This window comes from Rhinatrema bivittatum, chromosome 9 (genome assembly GCF_901001135.1).
Source record: "Rhinatrema bivittatum chromosome 9, aRhiBiv1.1, whole genome shotgun sequence".
NCBI classification, from domain to species: Eukaryota; Metazoa; Chordata; class Amphibia; order Gymnophiona; family Rhinatrematidae; genus Rhinatrema; species Rhinatrema bivittatum.
Window position 1 is genome coordinate 189894533 of NC_042623.1, and position 23383 is coordinate 189917915.

Sequence of the window (23383 nt, forward strand, 5' to 3'; positions counted from 1 at the left end):
CTATATATACGATGAGAACTGGGAAGAAAAGGAAGAGAAATTCAGTTATCTATGACAGCAGGATAGGATGACTGAATGAACATAGTTGCTGATCAATAGTGCTTTTTTTTAAAAAAAAAAATAAAATAAATCTCCCAACCCAATGAGTTTTCAGATTATGCTGACAATTAGACTGCCATCCAAATGCCAGAAGGCCTTGGGAAAGGAAGCTGCGTCTTGGCAAAAGTGACATCATTTGGTTCTGCTGGTGGGCGATGACTTGCTGAGTGTGGAATCTCGATCTCAGAGCAGGATGTCTGAGGGGGAGGCTGGAGTCAGCATGACGCCACAGTCTGATGTTGTAACTGGAAAGGGAAGGGTGAACTTCATGGCTTGTTCCTTCAGCCCCAGCCTTGAAAGATTGTAATAAATAATCATTGTTGTGAGCTGTACTTTCTCATTATTTAAATCGCTATACTTCAGTATCAGTGCTGGGGGAAAAAAAATAAAAAACAGGTAATACTGTTCCATTTTAACTTAGGTACACGACTGAATGCAACATACAGAAATGACAAAAAAGAGAATGCATTTTTTTTTTAATGAAGGATCTTTCAAGGCTACCAGCTTAACTCCCTGGTTCGCTGACATTTGTGAACAACCTGTGTCCTAATTTTGCCTAGGTATACATATGTAAAGCTTTTATCTGAATGTCTATGCATGCAATGGAATAAAAATCGGACTGGAGCAGCATTTCCTTTACAACATGGGATGGTTGATAAGACTACACTGTAGGAGTGATGTAGTTTCATCTGCGTAAAAGAGGCTCCATTAGAGAAAACGAGTAATCAAGAGCAGCATTAGTGTGCTATACTGTGACTAGCAAATACAAAAAAATAAAAGTGATACCAGTGGATTCCATTTTCCTATACAGCATTGACTAAATTCTAACTGTTTGTGTCCCTTTGAGATCATGCCCCGGCATGTGAGAACTACTGGTTCCAGATTAGATGGATTTCAGGGTGCTCCGAGTTCAGCGGAAACATGGGGGCGCTGCATTTTTCAATTCCAATACCTTGGAACCCCAAATCATCTTTGGATTTTGCGCACATTTGAAGCAGATTTGTTTTAAAGGAGAATTGCTAAACCAACTCGATGGCCCTGCAGATTCTAAATTATGGAACTCTGTACCAATGGAGTTAAGACTAGAAACTAGTTTTTCATCTTTTAAAAAAAATCTTAAAACATGGCTTTTTAGACAAGCATTTGGAGATGAGAGAAAATAATAAACAGCTGACCTAAAGAAATATCTATTTTTTTAGAATTTCTAGTATCTTTTTATTATATTATGTGGATTGTTTTTTGGTATTGTTGATTTTTACTGTAATTTTTTATTGATTTTATGTTGATGTATTTTATGCATTTTGTTTTATTTTGAATTGTATTTTATACTCTTGTAAAATGGTATGATTGTACTAGAATACCAATATATAAAAACAATTAAATAAATAAATATATTAGGTTCATTGAGTTGGGGGAGGCAAACCTCTTTTAAAGTGATCTCCACATCCGTAATCGGGGCCGCGCAAGCTGGCTTGCAGGTGGGACTAAGCTGGAGGCGCTTGGAAAGCTCGCCTCATAAACGCCGTATCTTCACCCGGTGTCCTGAGAAGCACGGCGCATGTGCTTACGAGCAAGCTCTTGTAATTGCCTAAAGGATGAATATTTCTAGGGCATGGAGCCTGTCCCAGCAGGGCAGCTCAGGGTGTAAACCAGGCACCCTCCTAGAACTCACGAGCCCTTAGATAGAATAAGGCCAGTGAAGTTCTCTCGAAGAATAGCGCCTTCTTTTGAAGCAAGAAAGGAGTTCAAGCATTATGTAAACTGATGCCATTTCTTTAGCACTCTGGCACATTCATTCTTTGGCTTGTTCACCCCATCACCTGGGGCAGGAATCCAGCCTAGTGGGTTGCCTCCCCTCCCCCTGGTAAAAGTGCTTCTGCCACCTTGCCACCGACCCATTGCTCAGCATTTACAGTTTGGACTATACTGAGCTCAATTTGTTACTTTATCTCTCCCTTAGCGCCCAGCTCTATAACCAAACTCCTAACAGTGAAAAAAAACCTTCCCCTTTTCACCTGCATCCACCTCAACAATTCCCTGCCCCAGTGGTAGAGCGCTAGTTTTAATAATTATTTCAGGCTTCGCATCTGGATTTCTTTTCTCTCTCCCCCCCCTCCCCCCCCCCCCCCTTCACTGCTTGGCTTAACAAGAGCACCGAAAGCATTGTGAGGACTTTGGGACTTGCAGCATTCCCTGTAGATGGTACAAATGCTGCACGGACTACATTGTCCTGCAAGATGATATCCAGGCTGGCAGACAATCATGGCAGAAAAAACATAACAGCAGCACTTTGATGTGCTTGCTTTTAGGTCTCGGCTGTACATGACTTTCCATTCCCAGCAGCTCACTTAAAAAACATGTCATCTCCGTTGCAATGGCATGTGCGCCTTGCATTATGCAAGTCAACTGGTTCCTTTGTTTGGAAGACAAAATGCACCTCTCAATACTGTACGTAAATGGCTTTTGTCCCCTTTGTGCTGCTGTCTTCTGCAAACAAATTTTGTTACAAGCCGTGAAGTAGCGCAGTTCAAATTCCATTGTCCAAAGTAGCGACGACACTTGTACCTGAGGTTGTTCAATTGTCAGGAAGTTTGTGCCCCTGAAAGCTTTTTTTTTTTTTTTTAATAATCTGTTGCAGAAGAATCCACCAGGGGCTCAGAAATACTGACCCTTATCTCAGCACAAATGGCCTCTAAGTAGGATAGCCTTACAGCAAAGGGTTTAGACCTGCTGGGTTGTGTCTGCTCTTCTAGGGCTATCACCTGGACTATGCAGCACCTGTCTGTGGGGGAAGGGGATTTAAAGGGGTGGGGCAGGATCATTAAAGGGGGTGAGGGGTGGGAGCAGCTGCTCATGTCAGCGCTGAGATACATGTAAAGAGATTAATAGTTATTTAAAGAGTGAAGAAGAAGAATACAGCATTTCCATACAATGTATAAATATAATGGCAGGGGTAGGCTATGCCAGTGCCAACATTTAGACAGACGTCCACTGGATTGATTGCAATGGTAAGGATTCACTTTTTCCCGTAGAAGAATTCTTACACGTTTTTAATAAAACAATGCTGCTGCTGGCATTTTCTAGAATTCCTCCTTGCGGAATAATGTTCCAGATGTGGTTCGGCCTGCTGTTTCCTCCCCCCCTTCGGACACTGCATCGTGTTCATTCCTTTAAGCTCACATGGGCTTGCGGGAACTTAGCTGACAGGGGGGAACGGGGTTTTCCAACTGCTTGCACGGGGGCAAAAGGCCGCGCATTCCTTTAACCCCCACGGACCGGGCGCCCATTCGTAAAGTGACAGTGTGTGTGTGGGCATTCTTTTTGAAAATTGCCACGGGTTCGCGCACACACAAAAGGTGCTTTTGTGTGCAGGTGGAACCTGGCTGGGAAAGTGCACGTGTCGATTTGAGATTGCCATCCACACGTGGACTTTTCCTCCCCTGACCGAAACGCTGCCCCGGGAAGGCCTTCCTCTTAACGCGGCTGAGGACGCGCCTAGGATGTTATGGAAGAATGGGCAGACCTTTACACATATTCAGGGGGGCAAAATAATTTCTTACCCGCACAAATGGCTTGGAAAACTGCCCTTCCTGTGGGCAAGAGAGATACCTTGTGCAGGTTCAGTTGATGAACTGCTTTGCCACGTTTCACTTGCCCGGCAAGGTCTTTCTCGGACCTGTGCAAAAGAAGACTCTCATACCAGTAAGAGCTGCCTCCGCACACGGCACATTAACTTAACAGTAAAACTCCCATGTTTGTAATTATTGTATGCTCCTGGGAGCTTTCCTGAAAATACTGCAGGTTACAATGAAATGATGCAACTGCCACTCCATGGCAGAAAGTATGTCTGCAGTAAAATAAATAAATAAATAGATAAGGTAGAGGCAAGTCAGCCAATCCGCTAATCTGATTGTCTGAACACCCTCTGGGAATTTCAGACCTTCAGCTTGCTCGGATGAGGCTAAGTATGGTTAGGATGGAGAGCTTTCACACTTCTCATGAATATATATATGATATATATTTTTTTTTCCTCATTCAGGAACTGCTCAAACAGGCTGTTTTGGTTTGGCATCTGGTTATTCTGCCCATTAGATAGTAAATTATATGCTAATCTCCCCAAGAGGGTTCCCATCATACAGAAAAATAAGACAGGGCGTGTCATAGAGATGCAGTGCAAAATGCCTCCTCTTCACTTCTGCCGCTTGGTTGCATGCTCTGGAGATCAACCCTATTTGGCACCACGGATTGGCAGTGTGTGTGTGTTTTAGCTCAAGACGTGGCCTTGCACATCCAGCACTTGAGTGCTTCTTTCTAACAATAGCGTGATTATGTTTGCTTTCATGGTTGTCATAGTAAGCCTGGGCAAGACTCTCTTTCTTATTTCAAGAAGATGGGTGATTTGGCAAGGTGGTGGCATTGTGTGGAGTCTGATTCCAGATTCCTGCTTCCTGGACCACTGGAGATGAGAGATTGCATTTCAGAGGTGCTGTGCTGGGTCTTTCAAATGGGAACGTGAGGTAGAAGCTTTTGCAGCATCCCCTACTGGACAGTTTCAAAGACTTATCCTGCTTCACTCCTGCCAAAATTGCCCTAACGGGTGTGGAACAGAAAGGGGAGCTCCCATGAGAAGCATTTCAAGGCTCTCTAGTGGGAAATAAATCTTCTGCCATTTAGTTCCCCATTAAAAAGAAGCTTCTGCATAGCACGGATATGTGGCTCCTGACACCAGTCAGGTTTTCAAGATATCACTAGTGAATATGCATGAGATATAGTTGCATATAACGGAGGCAATGCATGCAACTAGATCATTCGCATTCATTTGGATATCCTGAAAACCAGAATGGCCAGTGGTCCAGAGGACTAGGTTGAGAGAATCACTGCTGTAGACTCATAATGCTGGAAAACTTCCTCTGTACATTTCACTGTAATTTTCAGTGCAGACATCTACAGAAAATCACAAGGTTATGTGACTTTGTCCCTGATGTCTTTTGGATCCCAAATTAACATTACTTTTCTTTTCCTTTTATGCTTTCTTGCAGCCGCAGTATACAAACTTGGGGCTCCTAAACAGTATGGACCAGCAGATTCAAAATGGCTCTTCTTCAACCAGCCCATACAACACTGAGCATGCCCAGAACAGTGTCACAGCACCCTCACCCTATGCACAGCCAAGCTCTACCTTTGATGCCCTATCACCATCTCCAGCCATCCCATCCAACACTGATTACCCAGGCCCTCACAGCTTTGACGTATCATTTCAACAGTCCAGCACAGCAAAGTCTGCAACATGGACGGTAAGAGAACCAATGTTCCTAGAAGTTTGTTTTATACGTTGACATGGGATGTCTTAGGGCTGTAAATCACTTGCAGAAATGGACTACGTAGAGCTAAAAGTCAACAAACAAGTTGTAGGTGAAACCTTATATGAAGGGACAGCAGTGAGCGCTTCTTGCATTTTCATTTTTCATCTATCTCGTATGCTTTCCAGAAAACATGATCACGTTGCTCCTTAAGTTCAAAAAGCTGAATTTTGAGAGCGCCAGTCCATTTAGAGTGATTGATTGGGTTGTTCTTGCTCCATCAGTGAAAGGCACTTAGAAATTAGAGCAAAGAATTGGTGGAAACGCCGACATTGTACTGGGGGAATCCAATTTGATTTGCTGCCGTTCTACTTTCGTTTAGAATTTGTTTTTTAGTTGTATTCTAATTCCCATTGAACAGTTTTCAGGGTAGACCATGAGATGGTTTCATGATCTCATAAGGCCTTTCCAACACAGTTACACTCTTTCCCATTGGGGCATAAAATTGAATTCCTCCATTAGTCCTTCATGCCATGGATCTCCTTCCCTTGCTCACAAGATCTTATGTTTATTTTCCTATATTGCTCAAGCCTCCCTCCCAGCTTTGTTTTCTCTGGCACCAATGTGACTCCTGAACATAGACATGTCCTTTTTACTACTGCATAAAGTAGCCCGCCAGAAAGCTTCTTGATTCCAACTTCTTGGCGGTTTATTTCCTGATGTGACCTTATCTGCTTTGATTAATACCTGTCATCTTTTTTTCCCCTCTCTAAATTTCACTAATAACAGCTTTTGAACTCACCCGACTGGAAGAGTTTCTTCTGTTGCAGTGTCACATTAAAGTTTAATTGCTATTCACTCCACCCTGATCATGAGTCCCCAGTTTCAAATCACCATGTAAGATTTTTCACTGCCTCGGTCCCTATGAGGAACAAAAGTGCTAAACCTGCTTTGGCCTTCCATTCCCCTGCTTGCGATGGGATAGAAATAGAACAGACCCCCCCCCCCCCCCCCTGCACAGTCTGATGTCGAGCTTCTGAATGTCAAGAATATGACTAACCGTATGAATCGCTCGTTTCGTTTTCTTCACTGAACTGTTTCAGAAGTAATAGTAAGAGAGTGGGGGAAAAGGCATCAGATCAGATGGTTCCATGATTCTGCCTCCAGCTCTCTATGCAACTTTAAATAAATTGCAAACAATGTTAACAAGAAGAATGCATCCTTTCCAAAGACAATAATAATAATAATTTTAAAAAATTAGCACCAACCTGGAGCAAAGAAAGGGAGACGCGGCAGCAACACAAGCAAAGTCACCAATCCTATGATGGAATCATGAAACTTGTGGTATTAAAAAAATAAAAGTGGACCAAAAATAAAAGACCCAAGAAAATAACTGTAATCCTGAAAAAGGAGAATAATACACACATAGGGGGTAATTTTCAAAGGAGTTACGCGCATAAATGTAACTACTATTGTAGCAATTTTCAAAAGCCATTTACTCACGTAAAGTGCACTTATGCGAATAAATCCTATGGACGATTCAATGGCATATATTGTAGCAATTTTCAAAAGCCCACTTACTCGAGTAAAGTGCATTTACATGCGTAAAACCCAGATTTACGCATGTAAATGCTTTTTAAAATCCGCCCCAGAGTAAACAAAACCCCTATCAACAACCCAAACACTTTTCAATAACTGCCATTAAAACTTACCTAAAATCTGTCATAACGAAATCTTTGACTTCCCTTCCAGGATGATATTTTTCCAGATCATGCAGTCCTCCGTCTTGCTGCTCACAGTTTTTTGTTCCACATTAGCTCTTTCCCTTTCACAATTTAGGGGTAATTTTGTAGCGTCGCATGTAAGTGACACCCCTTTTCTAAGCAGACTTGCATGCACATGAGTCAGCTCTGAAAATTATTCAATAGATCTACCCCATGCCCAATTATACCTGGGGCTAAAGAGTCCACACAAATTTCCTGTGAAAATTTACGTGCATACTATTGAAAGCTCAAAATTGTGTGCACAAGTGCAAACCTCTCTCCAACCCACTGGAACACTTCCGCTCTGTCCAGGTCAACTTCTGTGTGAACGGGACTAACACACATAAGTTTACCCGCATGTCAGGTGGGCAATTTTTCAAAAGCCTGTTACCCTCTCATTGATTCCATCAAAGAATAGAGGACTCAACCGATTTGTTGGCCTTTTCCAAAGCTACTTGCATTCTTCCAGTCAACATGCTTCATGAGGTAGGAAAAACCAACCCGAACGTGGACTGTATCCATGTTTCTGAGATATGATCATTGCAGTAGTCGTCTGAAAAAAATAATTCTGTATTATATCGATAAGTATCACTATCATATTTTAGTATAAAGCAGATGATAGGCTTAATTATTTGGAGTTATTTATGGTCAAACGTGGAGAGCTGCAAGAACTGATTGGAGACAATTAAAAGTTGACAAGATAAATCACGCACACCCTTCCATGTAGCTGCCTTGTTTTTTTAGCCCATTAGTGTTTCTTGGGGTTTCAGATCAGTCAGACCTGATGTCCCACTGGCCTGGAGTCCATGAGAATTTTACCCATTGTATTAATCCTTCATCTCCTCCCTATCCAGACATTGCAGTGACACTTCTTGTCCTGGGGGCCACAAACCATGGCTCCTACTATGATCCTGTATGTGTGCATCCAGATCCTGGCTACTGGAAGTCACCACCGGTGAACAATGGCCCACAGCATCCCTAGTCCTGACTGGCCCAAGGAGCGAAATCCAAGATGGGAGAATCAAACCTGGGACTTTCACACAGCAGAGCCACCAGGCCAGCCTCTGAAACAGCTTTCTAAGTGACCTTTAATAATGAGCTGGATCATATCCCATACCTCCCATTGTAACATATTGTGCAGAGATTGCATTTTCAATATATACGCCACTCTTCTCCCAAAAAAAAGAACCCAGAGTGGCTCACATCCTCATGCCAACAATATCATAATCAAAGATTGTAATAATAATTCAAATAGCATAAAATGCACAAATTTATAACTACTCCTTTCTCATCACCCTGGAAACAGCTAAGCACCCAACATCGTTCCCACCCCAATAATCACCATGACTTACTCCCATCTCCCACCCCGGTCACTCCCATTTCGGTTTCACCCCTTCAGCTCTCCTTGCTGGTACGAGGGTGTAGGTCAAGATAAACCTTATTTGATCTTAGAAATAACCGACTGTAAGTCAGGTTTCAGAGCAAACCATGAAAGGAAAAAGGTCAATACAGTAACTACGCCCTCAAAGTGTGCAGCTAGTACGTCACTCAGGGTTTGCACTTTAGAAGAGTAATTTTCAAAGGCATTTCAACAGGTAAAACAGCAGAAATGGCCTTTTACAAAATCGCCCGGCCCGATTATACAGGTAAACTCATGCACGTGTATTCAGTTCATGCTTAGGTTTACCAGGGCTGAGTGGAGATGCTCTCCAGGGCTTGAGTAGGGGGAAGGGAGTTGGGATTTATGTGCAAGCTTGAGGATTTTCAAAAGCATGCGTGTCAGTTTTCCCTCCAAATGTTCCATGCTTACAAAAGTGGGTTTCGTGATGCACAGGCAAATTTGGTGGGAGAACGTTCAAAGCAGCCTTCTGCGCATAAGCCTGCTTTGAAAACTGTTGTAACTTAGCGTGTTTTAACCCCCTAATTCCAGCAGGCTGCTTGAAAATCACCCCCACATGTTGATTTGTTGCATATTATTTCCTCAGAAATGGATGACATATTATTAAGTCTCATTAAGAATGAAATGCCTTTGCAGAAATTGCTGTAAAGTGTATTTTTTTTTGTTCCAAATATTGAGCTGATAATACTTTTTTTTTTTTTTTTGCTCCTTCACATTAAAGCACAGGAGGGGAACGTTTAATGCCAGTGCATACGTGGGGGACCATTTCTAAACAATAGATTTTATGTAACGAAAACACAGTGTATAATTAGTGTGACTGAGACCTGAGATCCTTGAAATTAAGCTGCTCCTGCAGTCGGTAATGAACGAGGCATTTTACATATTGTGGGATAGTTGCACTCTCTGATTTCCCATCTGCAGAGTCCGCAAGCTTCCCCTCCCAGCTACAGGGACCAAAACAAAGATCTCATGAAGTGCTACACCTGGGATTGTTCTCTGCTCAAGGGACATTTACCTGCAACAGGTCCTGCCCACTCCCGCCTTACAGCCAGACTGGTTTCCTTATTCTGAAACCATGTGTGGCAATCGCTTCCAGCCACTAGTCAAACCAGTTGCATGTAAAACAGTGTTTTGTGGTAACAACAATATCAGTCAGGGTTAACCTTGAGAAAGGAAAGTGTGACAATAGGTCAGGGTGATCACGAACTTCATGATGACTCGAATTCTTTGCTGGTTAACCTACCGGCACAAAATGTGAAGGCAAATAGTAGCAGCGGCCCGTCTTGGTCATCCGGCAATACCGCAGACCTTTCTTCACCCTTGGATTTTAGTCATGGAATTAAGGCTTCAATGTCTTGATCAGACAAACCAGATTAAGGCAATTTTTACCTTATTTTCAGTCGGGATGCAGGAGGTCATTTTCAAAAAAGGATTTGATGGCATGCACACCTGGATTTCATGCATGCAAATTGTCTTTTGGAAACCTGCTGTGTGTGTGTGCCACTTTTACGCGCACAGCTTCCTTTGAAAATAATGGTTGCATCACGTGAACGTGTATTTTCAAAGAGTCGTGCACGTACAAATTGGCAAATTTTGTGATCCACGCGCGCGCACCCGTGCATATAAAAAAAAAAAGGGGGGGCGGTCTCGGGGTGTTCTGGGGTGAGGCCAGCAGTCACGCGGGCCAATTGTTGTTTTCAAAGTAACGTATGCGCATACATTTGGCAGCTTACATTTGGCAGCTTACCACACTGCAAATTATGTTGCGTAACTGATTTCAGACTTTCTTATGGCATTTGATTGACTGGGTGGGGAGGTCCCGGGTGAGCCTGGCGGGGCAGGGGAATTCAGGCTGAAGAACCAGGAGGGTCTTGATGACCCGGAGGAGGACTGGGCGAACTGGTGGAAGCATTAGAAAACTGCTAATTCAGTTCCGCCCGGGCGTTTGCAAACATATACCTTCTTACGCAAGTCAAGTCCTGCTTTATTTTCCCACGTATAATATACGCGCCTATACTTTAAAAAGTAAGCGCATTCGATGCACTGCATGCGTTGGCACGTAAGCTTGCCTGCGTGCATGTGGATGCTGCGGGGTGGACGTGTATTTTATAATCTGCACCTACGTGGTACACGCGGCTTATAAAATACTGCAGTAGATCTCCACGTGGCCATATATTTTCCTTCCTAAAAAAAAAAATGCTTAGTCCCTAACTTAGATGCCTGCATGTTCAGATTTTCAGCCAGATTTTCAGATTTTGGCTGAAAATTTTACCTAAAGTTAGGGGACTGAATTTAGCTCCTGCAATTCACTTTCCTAGATTTAGGACCTAAGATAGGTGCCCGCTGCTGAAAATCAGCGCTAAAGGTCCTACCTTTCCACCCCGCCCCCCCCCCCTAACTCCATCCATTCAGCCATCCCCTTTTTAGGTCCTCAGCCCCAATTTGTTTTTCAGAGAGGATGACTTAGGTTCTTAATTTCCGAAATTAGACACCTAAACCCTTTGGAAATTAACCCCATAAAACGCTCCAATTACTAGTTAGTGCTATGTGGACTTTGTTTACATTTTGAATTACCTTGTCCCGCAGGCTCAATGCAATATACAAATGTATTAATAAAATTAAAACAAAATACAGCAGATTTTATGGCCAATATAAAACAATAATATAAAACAAAACAGAACAAATTAAGGAAGTGTAAATGCTACAAAATGTGTGCAGCATTAGAATAAAGGATATAAAAGCCACAAAGATTAAAATTAGTTTTCTTAAACCTGGCAGCAAACAGAATTTAAAAACACACATGCTATGGGAGACCTCATTTTAAAGGGAATTAAATACCTGAAATAAGTGAATTAAAGATATTCCCCTCTCAAGCAAAGATTTTTTTGCTAAAGCATCCAAAGAACTGGAGCTACACACACAAAAAAAAAAAAAGCCTGGGATTGAGTTAGGGCCCAACCCACACAAACCTTAGGTGAAGAGATAATGCGGCTCTGATCAAGCTATGACCTGGAAGTGTCAGAGGAATACTGGGGACCTGGCGGCCCGTGCAGTTCTGTGAGGGCCACTGACAAACGACCTCTAACCTTGCCGCGGCGTTTTCGGGTCACCCGTAGACTCTGCAAAGTTTAATGCTGCGGGCCCCGCCCCAGAAGAGTTGGGAGAGTCCAGTGAGCTCCAGACCAACACATGAAATAAATGCCATTTTTCAACTGAGAAGCAGAAAGAAAAGATTTGTTGGAAACAGATTAGCCTTTTCACAAATCAGAGAAATATGTTTATCCAGATTTAATGATTTGAGTCCACTAACGCTTTTTACATCAGAGCAGTCCATTCTGTATTAAGATTTTTATTTATTTATTTAACAGTTTTATATACCGACCTTCATAGTAAATATATATGAAGCGCTGAAGTATTTAACACTGATCTGCCCAGCCAGAGAATCTCATGTACAAGACCTAGATTTCACTCTCCTGCTTTTCTCCTAAGTGAAGTGCCTTGGGGTTTAAAGCCCTCTGCGTAGTCCCTTATAAGCAAGCACCAATCTGGGCTGCCTGGATGCACTGTGTCTGCATTTCTACAGGGGAACGGAATCACCTAACAGAACTCTTACATACGTTTTATATATGTATATATATATATATATATATTGGATTTAAGGCAAAATCCTTTCCAGGCAGCAAAAAAAAAATCCCAGCTTGCGAGACTGAATATTTCCTTATTGGCAAAAATGTTTTTTTTTCTGTTTCTATTTAATATTCTATTGGATGTTAAAGTGTTCAAATTAACTTTTGATGATCCTTATCTGCTCCTGTTTTGGTTTCACAATTGTTGTGCCTTTGTTCTAGGGAAGAGTAAAGTGTTAATTAAATCTAATTGTCCCTGATTCAAAGAAGCCCCACCCTTTTTTTTTTCATCAGAGAAAAATCAAGCAAAGCCTGGATTAAGCACGCTTTCGCTATAAAAACTAAAAGCACCGTGTGAAAACCTTATGGCAAAACATATTTCCTGCCTCCAGCAGTAACACCAGGGGAGGTTAAGTTTGCAGGAAATGAGCAAAAGATGGAATTTAACTTGGGCTGCTGCTGCTGTCAGAGAATTATATCTTTTTTTTTTTTCCTAACCTCCCTCCCTCATCGCCCAGACTGAGGAGGAAGAGCTGTGACAAGGCCACTGGCCCGGGTCCGCAGCTTTGAATGCCTTCTAGTTTTTCATCTCCTGTGGGAAAATGCTCCTGCCTTTTACCTGCGTCTCTTTCATCTCTGTCGAGCAAGCTTTTTTGCTGATACGCTGCAGATGGCGAAAACATAAGAGCTCTGCTTTTGAAGTTGCCATAAAACATAAACACCTGGATCTCTTGGGTCTAGAGTTGGTTGTTAATTTAATGCTTAACCCCCCCCCCCTCACACCTTCTGGAGCCTGGAAATGGCTGGCAGACTCTCCACCCCCTTCCCCCATTCAGTGGACACAGATTGTGTCTGGTTACGGAGAATCTTTTTTTTTTTTTCATGGTCCCTCAATGGTGCTTTCGGGGCTGGCCTGTGATATTATTACTATAGCATAATGATGGAAATCCATCAGTTTGTCATACTCTTTCATTACGACCTATGTCTGTTGTCATGATATAGCCCAGTCATGAAGGCGAGGTGTCCGTGAGTACCATAAACCTGATTTGGTTTCTCAAAGCGTGAAACCTTCGGCATTTTTTTTTCTCCTGGTGTCCCATAGCATAGGCAGCACAACAAATCTGCAAAAATGATAGCAATATACCAAAGCAGACTTGGGTGGGGGCAGGGGGCAAAGTCTCGTCCCATGTTTGCTCGTAAAACTGGGCCATCTTCTCCCGGGAAGAGAAGTCTTTGCAGAACCATATTGGCTGGACGCGTTGTACATCCTGACCCAGCACTTCATCCAAGGGAGGGACAAAAAAAAACAAGCTAAGCAGAAAAAACTGAAAGAGAAAAAGATTTACTTTTCTTCTCATGCAATCTGAGTTGAATAAGTTCAACATCTCATGAGCCGCTCCAGGCACTTTGCCTGCAGTGATGTGTTCATCACTCACAGTAGGTGAAGTCTGTCTCTCTTTCTTTTTTTTTAATTCATTTTTACATCTGTTGTCTGCTCTCTGATAGTCCTAGTAAATATGAGTCTTATCTAGTATTTATTAGAATAAACAGAGTATGACATATAGAAACATAGAAACATAGAAATGACGGCAGAAGAAGACCAAACGGCCCATCCAGTCTGCCCAGCAAGCTTCACATTTTTTTCTCACACTTATCTGTTTCTCTTAGCTCTTTGGTTCTATTTCCCTTCCACCCCCACCATTAATGTAGAGAGCAGTGATGGAGCTGCAACCAAGTGAAATATCAAGCTTGATTAGTTATGGGTAGTAGGGGAAAAATTAATACAGGAGTAGTAGGGGACAAAATTAATACAGGAGTAGTAGGGGACAAAATTAATACAGGAGAATATAATGATAGAAGATGATGTATAGCTCATTTTTATGTTTTATTTATGTTTTATTATGTTTTAATTGCATGTTTGATTGTTTTTTTATTTTGTTTTATGTTTTAACTTTTTTATGTTACATATTACTATTTTATGGATGTAACTATGGAAACCGTTTAGAAATTCTGATTCGCAGTATATACATTTTTAAATAAATAAATCAGTTCCCATCCTTTGTAATTTAACCCATTCTTTTTGCCAATGTTAGTGACGTAGAGAGTCATCTGTCTGCTGGTCATTTGACAATTCATAGAAATAGCAACCCTTCTTGTGTGCTCTTCCACGGTGTTATCAAATATCGCTCCTTCCATGGCGAGATGGGACTCGGCTGTGCTTTGAGAGAAAACGAAAGTATCATGGCTAACTGCAAACTCTAACCACGTGAACATACTGAAATCAAGGAAAGGTTTCTAGCCATACACATTGCGGCTTTCATGGAGCAGTCTGAACGCTAAGAGCCACTAGCATGAAATTTGGTCCACAGCAACAGTGTCCAAAAGGGATGTGTGTTCATTGGAAATGAAACATTTCATTTTGTTTTTAAAACAAAAAAAAAAAGAATACTGGTGTTCGGTCCTGTAGGCCATATCTCAAAAAGGGTAGCGGCAATCCAGAGAAAGGCAACCAAAATGGTGTAAGGACAGCGCCAAAAGACATATGATAAGAGGTTTCAGGACCTGAACATGTATACCCTAGCAGAGTGGAGAGATGGAGTGTATATGATACAGATATTTAAATACCTGAAAGATAGTAACACACAAATAAACCTTTTCCAATGGAAAGAAAGCTGTATGGGTCATAGTTTGAAGGTACGAGGGAGTAGGCTCAGGAAAAACATCAGAATTATTTTTCCACAGAATGGGTGCTGGATGCATGGACTGCCCTCCTGGAGGGGGTATCGAAGATGACAGTAGCAAAATTTTAAAAAGTGTGTGATAAAGACAGAGGATCTCTTATTCGCAAAAAAAAAAGGAAACTAATCACTGGGATAACCTGCCACTGCCAGAAAATTAAAAATAAAAATCACTCCTGGCCCTGCCGCAATCCCCCCACAACATCTTACCCTCTCTGTTGTGTTAAATGTTCCTTCCCAAGGCAAGAGCGATCCCCGCCAAGGCTGCGCTCTTTTGTACGGCAGAAGTGAACGGTGGCGCCGGCCTCGGTCTTCCAGTGTCGATTGCAGTTGACTTGTCATCGGGGCAGGAGCTTACTTGGGATCGCTCCTGTCCCAAGAAGAAAATTTCAAGCAACTAACAGGCCAACTAATCAGCAACTAATCAAGCAACTAATCAACGCGCGTTCAACAGGCGCTCATATGATTGTGCGCCCGTTCCCTTAACACCTACCAATCCACCTCTCCCGTGGTAATAAGGAGGTGCCTAGGGGAAATTGCGCACCCCTAGCGTCTCCTCGGCAGCGAGCACCCAGGGGAAGGGGTTGTCATCCTGTTAGGAAAACGGACGCTCGTAAATTGTGTCGGTTTTCCTAACCCGCCCGCCGTGAAGACTTTTTTTTTTTAATTCAATAGTTTAAGGGGGATTTTTTTTCCTGGTGAATTTGTGGATTGCGAAAGGTGTTTCTTAACAACATTGGCCACTAAAAATCCTCCATTTATTCACACAGCATACAAATATACAAAATGGCAACACAAGTCCCCTAAAATGCCTTAATGTACTTCAGGAATGTTCTAACAGGCCTTCCTTGAAGGATGAAATAGACATTCACTCGCCATTGTCGTGAAATCCTTGGCCTTTCTGAGACTCCATGGTGGCCGTCATAATATTTAGCTTTAATATTTTTTTTGGCATGTTCTGACAAAGATGTCTGAGCACTCAGATAAGCAATAAGCAAATAACACACTATACACATACCTGGGAACTCTCCAGATTTGGCCTGGAGACTGCACGATTGTGAGCGCATTGCCGGGTCTCCAGGCCAACACCCGAAAACTCCAGGTGCCCTGCTGCACAAGGCCGGAAGAGAAAGGGCCTGGAGCAGGATGGGCTTGAAGAAGAAGGAGGAGCGCCGGCGCCCGTGACCCCAGAAGACGGTATGAAGCCCGGTGCTGCGCAGCAAGAATAAGACGAGCAGGAGTGTCGCCCTCCTTCGCTTGAAAACAAAACTGCTGACGCAGGAAGTGCAGAAGTGCCGGGCCACATGCTGAAAATAAAACAAGGGCAGAGGGGCCCCAACGCTGCAGAAGGAGGAGGGAGCGCATGTCCCGCGGGCCTGGGGAAAGAGGCGGCTCCTGGGGCTAATGAGAATCAAGGTGAGAAGAGAATGAGAGTGCATGTGTGTATGGAAGAGGGAGAGAAGTGAATGTGTGTGTGTGTGTGTGTGTGTGTGTGGAGAAGGGAGTGTGCAGGTATGTATGTGAGGGCATGTATATGTATGGAAGAGGGAGAGAAGTGAGTGTGTATGTGTGTAAAACTGAGGAGTACATGTATGTGTGTGTGGAAGGAGAGAAGTGAGTGAGTGTCCATGTATATACGTGGAAGAGAGTGAAGAGAGTGTGAGTGTGTAAAAGGAGAGGGGTGAGTGCGCATGTTTGTCTTAGTGCATGTATGTGTGCGGAAGAAGGAGAGAAGTGAGTGTTCATATGTGTGTGTGTGTGGAAAAGGAAGAGAAGTGAAAGTGAATGTATGTCTGTGGGCAAGAGAGAAGTGAGTGAGTGTGTATGTATATGTGTGGAAGAGAGGCATTTTAGGGTGACTTGTGTTGCCATTTTGTATATTTGTATGCTGTGTGAATAAATGGAGGATTTTTAGTGGCCAATGTTGTTAAGATTCACCAGGAAAAAAATCCCCCTTAAACTATTGAATTAAAAAAAAAAAAGTGTCTTCACGGCGGGCGGGTTAGGAAAACCGACACTCAATTTACGAGCGTCCGTTTTCCTAACCGGCTGACAGCCCCCTTCCCCTGGGTGCCCGCTGCCGAGCAGACGCTAGGGGTGCGCAATTTCCCCTAGGCGCCTCCTTATTACCACGGGAGAGGTGGATTGGTAGGCGTTAAGGGAGTGGGCGCACAATCATATGAGCGCCTGTTGAACGCGCGCCGATTAGTTGCTTGATTAGTTGGTGATTAGTTGGCCTGTTAGTTGCTTGAAATTTTCTTCATGGGACAGGAGCGATCCCAAGTAAGCTCCTGCCCCGATGACGAGTCAACTGCAAATGGCACTGGAAGACCAAGACCAGTGCCACTGTTCACTTCTGCTGTACAAAAGAGAGCCAGCCTTGGCGGGGATCGCTCTTGCCTTGAGAAGAAACATTTAACACAACAGAGAGGGTAAGATGTTGTGGGGGGATTGCGGCAGGGCCAGGGGTGATTTTTTTTTACTGTATCCTTATTACCTCGGGAGAGGTGGATTGGCACGCGTTAAGGGAACGGGCGCACAATCATATGAGCGCCCGTTGAACACGCGCCGATTAGTTGCTTGATTAGTTGGTGATTAGTTGCGCGTCCCTAGCGCCTCTTTTCGGACAGGAGCGGCAGCTGTCAGCGGGTTTGACAGCCGGCGCTCAATTTTGCCGGCGTCGGTTCTCGAGCCCGCTGACAGCCACGGTTCGGAAACTGGACGCCGGCAAAATTGAGCGTCCGGTTTTCAACCCGTGAGCCATGGGCCCATTTTAAATTTTTAAATTTTTTTTATTTTTTACTTTTTTTACCTTTTGGGGCCTCCGACTTAATATCGCCATGATATTAAGTCGGAGGGTGCACAGAAAAGCAGTTTTTACTGCTTTTCTGTGCACTTCCCCGACGCCAGCAGAAATTAATGCCTACATTTGGGTAAGCGCTAATTTCTTAAAGTAAAATGTGCGGCTTGGCTGCTTATTTTACATAGTGAATCGGGTGGGAATCACTAATAGGGCCATCAACATGCTTTTGCATGTTGCGGGCAGTATTAGTCTCGGGGGGGTTGGACGCGCGTTTTTGACGTGCTATTACCCCTTACTGAATAAGGGGTAAAGCTAGCGCGTCAAAAACGCGCGTTCAAATGTATCGGCCTGTAAGTCAACTTAATTAATAGCAGGTAATGGACTTCTCCTCCAAGACCTTATCCAATCCTTTTTTAAACCCCAGCTACACTAACTTCACTAACCACATCCTGTGGCAACAAATTCCAGAGTTTAAGTTGAGTGAAAAAGAACTTTCTCCGATTAGTCTTAAATGTGCCACATGCTAACTTCATGGAGTGCCCCCTGGTCCATTAAGTCTTGAGGCACCCCAAAACTTGAACAGAAAAGCAGAAAATACTTCTCGCCTGTGGTTCCTCCGACTTTATACCATCACGAGATTTGGAGGCAGAGAAGAGAGAAATCAAGGAAGATGAAATAACAGGGAAAGATCAACGTCAGGGAAGGGAGGAACTGATAAAGAAAGGAGAGAGAGAAAAACAGAAAATGGAAAAGCGAAGCTCAGGAAGGGAGCTTGCAGCAGGCAAGAGGAAAGCAGGAAAAAAGAGAAAGGGACTGATGCGATTAGAATAAAAGACAACAATGGAAGAGAGAAGCATTTTATTATCAGTTCAGTGACTGGAGCATGTAACACAGTGATCTTGTAGCTTTTTGACTCCTGGAGGTTACTGTGCTCTCTGCAGGCTGCGGCAGCTTTAATTGATTAGATCAATGCAAGTATTACAGCACATGACCTGCTGAGACCACATGGCTTCCGCCTTCAGATATAGAAATGATATTTCTGATGTGACATTTAAAGAAGGGAACCTGTGTTGGTTTCGAAACCTCATGAGCGATGTTTTTAGATAGAATGCTTTACTGGATCAGCATAAAAATGAATCAGCCAAGAACCTGGGATTGGAAAGTAATTTTCAGTAGGAAGGTGTTGCCTGCTCCATGTACATTTTAGTTTTTACTGTATGGAGAGAGGTGATGACGGGTTAAAACAATTTTGTGAAAAGAAGGATTGCTTCAAAGTGGAACAGGGTGGTAAACTGGCAGCGCCTTATGGATCATGTAAGAATCAATCAGTATGGTGCATCCTCTGGGCTCTTCCAGTGTGCTTGCCTGTGTGGTTGGTGTGTACATCATGGGACTCATGTTTAAAGACAATGGAGGGTTTGTGCAAATAAACTAGGAATATACATGTATAAGTAGCCTATGTTGTGCGCAGTAAGCGAATTTTCAGAAGGGCGATAGCGCGCTTAGCCATATAGAATAATATGCGTGGGGGAGAAAGGGTGTTTCGAGGACATTACGAGGCATGGTTTGGAAGTACGTGCACATTCTTGTGTTTTAAGATCTACGCATAAATCATCTGCGCATGCCTTTAAACCAGTCACAGGCATTAAATCCGACTTCTCTTTTGCCTTCAGTTTTTGGGTGGGGGCTCTGGAGCAAATGGTAAGAGAGGGTGAAGCGAGGGAGGATGTGGGTGAACTTGGCGGAGGGCTTGGATGGACAGGTGAAGGTCTGGGTCAAGTGGTGGAGGTCTCAGCCAACGGATGTCTGCAAGCATGCGCCCAGCCATGTATTTTCATCAGCGAGGTACAAGCATACTCCAGCCAACTTCATAAATACCTGCCTCCACCTCGCAACTGAGGATTTTAATCTGCATATGTTACAGTTATTTAAGACGTAAAATCTGTACGTGTACTTTTATAAAATAGTGGTAGAAAAGTGTGCTTACACTGCAGCACACATGCATGCTTTGGGGGCAGCGATACGGTATTTTATAATCTGTGTGGCTACCGCTGTGTAGTTGTTAAACTACAGGCATAACTTTAGGAGCACCCCCTTATGTGCGTACTGTATGAACTGACCTATGCACACCATTGGAAACTGCGCTCTTTAAGGCCAGCAGCAGGATCTCAGCTACGCGCTTGCTCTGTAGTTTCACAGGATTTTTAAAATCAGGATTGCTGAGCATAATTATCAAAATCTCAGGAGGGGGTCCCCTATATAGCCCCATGCTCAAAGTCGTCTTTTAAGTGCCTAGCAATGCCTCTGCTTCCTTACCTGGCTACGGGATACATCCTTTGCAATATGGACCAGAACAATAGGGGTCGGTAGGTCTTTTTCTTTCATCATCTACTAAGTTGCAAACACAATCATAGTCTCCTTTTCCATGTGAAGTACATCTTTAATTATAAAGGCAGAAGTCTTGTTCATACCAATTCACAAAATTAACTTTAGAAATTCGTTGGGGGGTGTGCAAGGCTGAAGATTCGCCAGGGGTGCCTAATTCCCTTGCACCAGCCCTACCAGGGAACGCTCTCATGACAGCAATCCAAACCAAGTGACAGATCTCTTCCAATAGGTATAAACCTAGAGGAGAACCACTAGGAAAAATTAGTGGGTTAAACCATGAGCAAATGTTTTAGACTAAAAAAATGTTTTTCTAGATTGATTGTGTGACCAAAATGGCATTTCTTTATTCTTTGAAGTCGAAGGTTTCAGACTTTTCTTATTTATTCTAATGCGTTCTCACCATTATAGATAGAATCAATTTACAGGAAAGCTTCTACTAATTATATGATCTTGGATGGTGCTGTTTTGTAATAATAATAAGATATATTATAGGCAATGCTAGAATAATTTGACTGACAGCATCAAAGGGTTCGCATTTGTCCCAGCACTTGCCTGGCACAAAGAATTCAAACATAGGCGGTAAGGCAAGGGTGGCAAGTACAGTGAGTTATTCACAACCACCCTTTTATACAAAACATCACATGACGAAGTTTAGGTCTCAGGCCATGGGCCTGTGCATTCGTTTTTTCAGGAACGAAGACATTTTAAATTCGTTTTGAATGGAATGCATCTAAATGGCCTTTCAGGAAAATACCTGAAAATTTCAGATATTTTCATATTTGCTAAAAAAGAATAAAAAACATTGTCCCCGAGACCTTCCAACCCCTTCCCACCCCCCAAGAAAGCCAGCCAAGGCCTCTGGGGCCTCTTCATCATCCCTCCCAACCCCCAATCTGCCCTGCACATGAAGACTTTGGATCCAGGCCTGCCTCTGATCCTGCCACCGCCGTACAGTGTAATGGTTCTGGCCATTCCTGATGCTGGTGCCATTTTTACATGCACTGCAAGGTTGTGTAGGAGCAAATGGGGTTTGCTAACCTTTGGACCAGATGACTGGAGGATCCTCAAGGAATGGGTAAGTTAAGGACAATGACTTCCCCTGCCCTGGCCTTTTTCATTGGGCAGGTGGGGGGGGGGGGGGGGTGTCAGAAGGGCCCAGGGAGGCCTCACCTGGGCTCGATTAAGTCTAGCTGGATGGGTCCAAGTCTTCTTTTGTGGGACGGGAGAGAGGTCAAAGGGGCTAAGGAGACCCCATCTGGCTTTTATGAGGGTAGAACGGGGTCAGTAGGCCTCAGGTTCTTTTATTGTTTTGGAGATTATAGGGAGAGTTTTAATGGGGGGGGAGGGGAGGGTCAGTTTGGTAAATGAAATGAGACAAAAAGAACATTAAATGAACCGGAAAAAAAAATTATGAAAAAACAAACTGAAATGAAATTTTTCCCCCCATATTTCCTCGTTCAGAATGATGGTTTAGAATGCCTTTTTGTTGTTGGCTTTTGTTCTGCCTTGGGGAGGGAGGTTGGCGAGAGGTCCTTAGTAGGGACAAGCATAGTAAAAGGGCGTTGATGGTATGTAAAGCCATGGCAGTGGTTAGCAAAGCGAGGGGTCCATGCTTAACTTCTGGAACAGCCTTGGTGCTATGGAGGTTACTGCAGTCCATGCCAAGCAATCGGGGACAGCTCTAACATCCGTGCTACTTTGATCCGTGCGTGGATCTTGGAATTGATAGCACAATTCACAAAAAAGCGGGGAGTAGCTTGCTTGTTACGGCAGTTACTACCCCAAACCAAATAACCCTGATACTTCACCTTCAATGCATATCCAGCATAGCTCTCTGCTTCAACGGCAGGGGAGAAAGTCTGATACTTCACGCATATCCAGCATAGCTCTCTGCTTCAACGGCAGGGGAGAAAGTCTGATACTTCACGCATATCCAGCATAGCTCTCTGCTTCAACGGCAGGGGAGAAAGACTGTTACTTCACTTTCAATGCATATCCAGCATAACTCTCTGCTTCAATGGCAGGGGGAATGAAGAAAAGTGGATCTATATACAGACAACCAACAAGGACTGAATTACATAGTCTGGGTAAACAAATAAGCATGGGTGTAGCTTGCTTATTGCGGCGGTTACTACCCCTAACTACTTAAGCTAGATATTTCACTTAAATGCAGCTCCAACACTGCTCTTTACATTAATGGTGGGGGTGGAAGGGGAATAGAACCAAAAGGTTACTAAGAGCCAAGAGTAACAGATAAGTATAAGTATGAGAAAAAAAAGTGCGAAACTTGCTGGGCAGACTGGATGGGCCGTTTGGTCTTCTTCTGCCATCATTTCTATGTCATTTCTATGTTTCTAGACCGGGGAGGAGTTCATTTTCACTTTTAACTACAGCACCTGTTGAAAAGAGTTAACAGAAGAAGAAGAAAAAAAAAAAAAAAAACCTCTGCTGCAGGGAACCTAGGAAGACTGATGTGTTTTTGGAGATGAATGTTCTTGCATGAGGCAAGATGGAGCTTGCCGCGGAACATCTGCAACACCTCATTCCGTATGAGATGGGGCCAAAACTTGTTTGTGTCTCGCTGCTTGTCCAAACCTGCCTGGTACAGCAAAAAGAATGTCTGAGGAGAGACTGAAGTGAAGAAACAGATTCAACATCAAATTTAAAGGGATTTTTTTTTTCGTCTGGCCAAACTGATAAATTTTGTCAGCAGTATCGCCAGCAAATTATTGTTTGTACGGCGACGGTCACTGAGTCAGCGGGATCTAAGGAAGGATGAGTGCTCGAGTGCATTACAGTAGCATCTGCACATTCTTGGAATATGATAAGGTTGCTAAAGAGAGAACACATAAAGCCTACCCACCCGAGTACAGGGGTGGAAGGTGTAGGAAGGAGTCCCATTTAAAGGGATTTGGAGATCACGCCCCCTTCGGGAAGCCTGAAATCAGGGGTCCTAAGTGTGGCCATTAGGTGTCACTGTTGTGCAATGACTGGAGCTCCCTCCCTCCCTCCAGGGACTGAGCGCTGCGCCTTTGTGGTATCTCTGACTGGCCCAGGGATCCGGGTCCTTGCCTGGGAATCGAAGCCAGGTCCTCCTGATGGAAGTGCACAGTATTACCACTGAGCCCCCAGAACATAATGTTTGCCTTTTGGGGAAAAGCCCAGTCCGGTATATGATTTTACAAAATAGCTGGATAAAAGAGCTCAGGGGTAATATTTGACCAACTCCAAAGTGCTGGTCTATGACCATTTGCCATACTTGGGATC

At 43.5% G+C, this 23383-nt stretch overlaps 1 protein-coding gene across 4 annotated transcripts in view; it reads left to right on the top strand.

Annotated features, from left to right (window-relative positions):
- TP63 (tumor protein p63) overlaps window positions 1–23383 on the top strand; it is a 133077-nt gene that overhangs the window by 29596 nt on the left and 80098 nt on the right. For all 4 annotated transcript variants that reach the window (XM_029615955.1, XM_029615956.1, XM_029615957.1 and 1 more), the window contains exon 2: window positions 5139–5393. In XM_029615955.1, the coding sequence (XP_029471815.1) occupies window positions 5139–5393 (255 nt within the window). The remainder of the gene's footprint in view (window positions 1–5138; window positions 5394–23383) is intronic.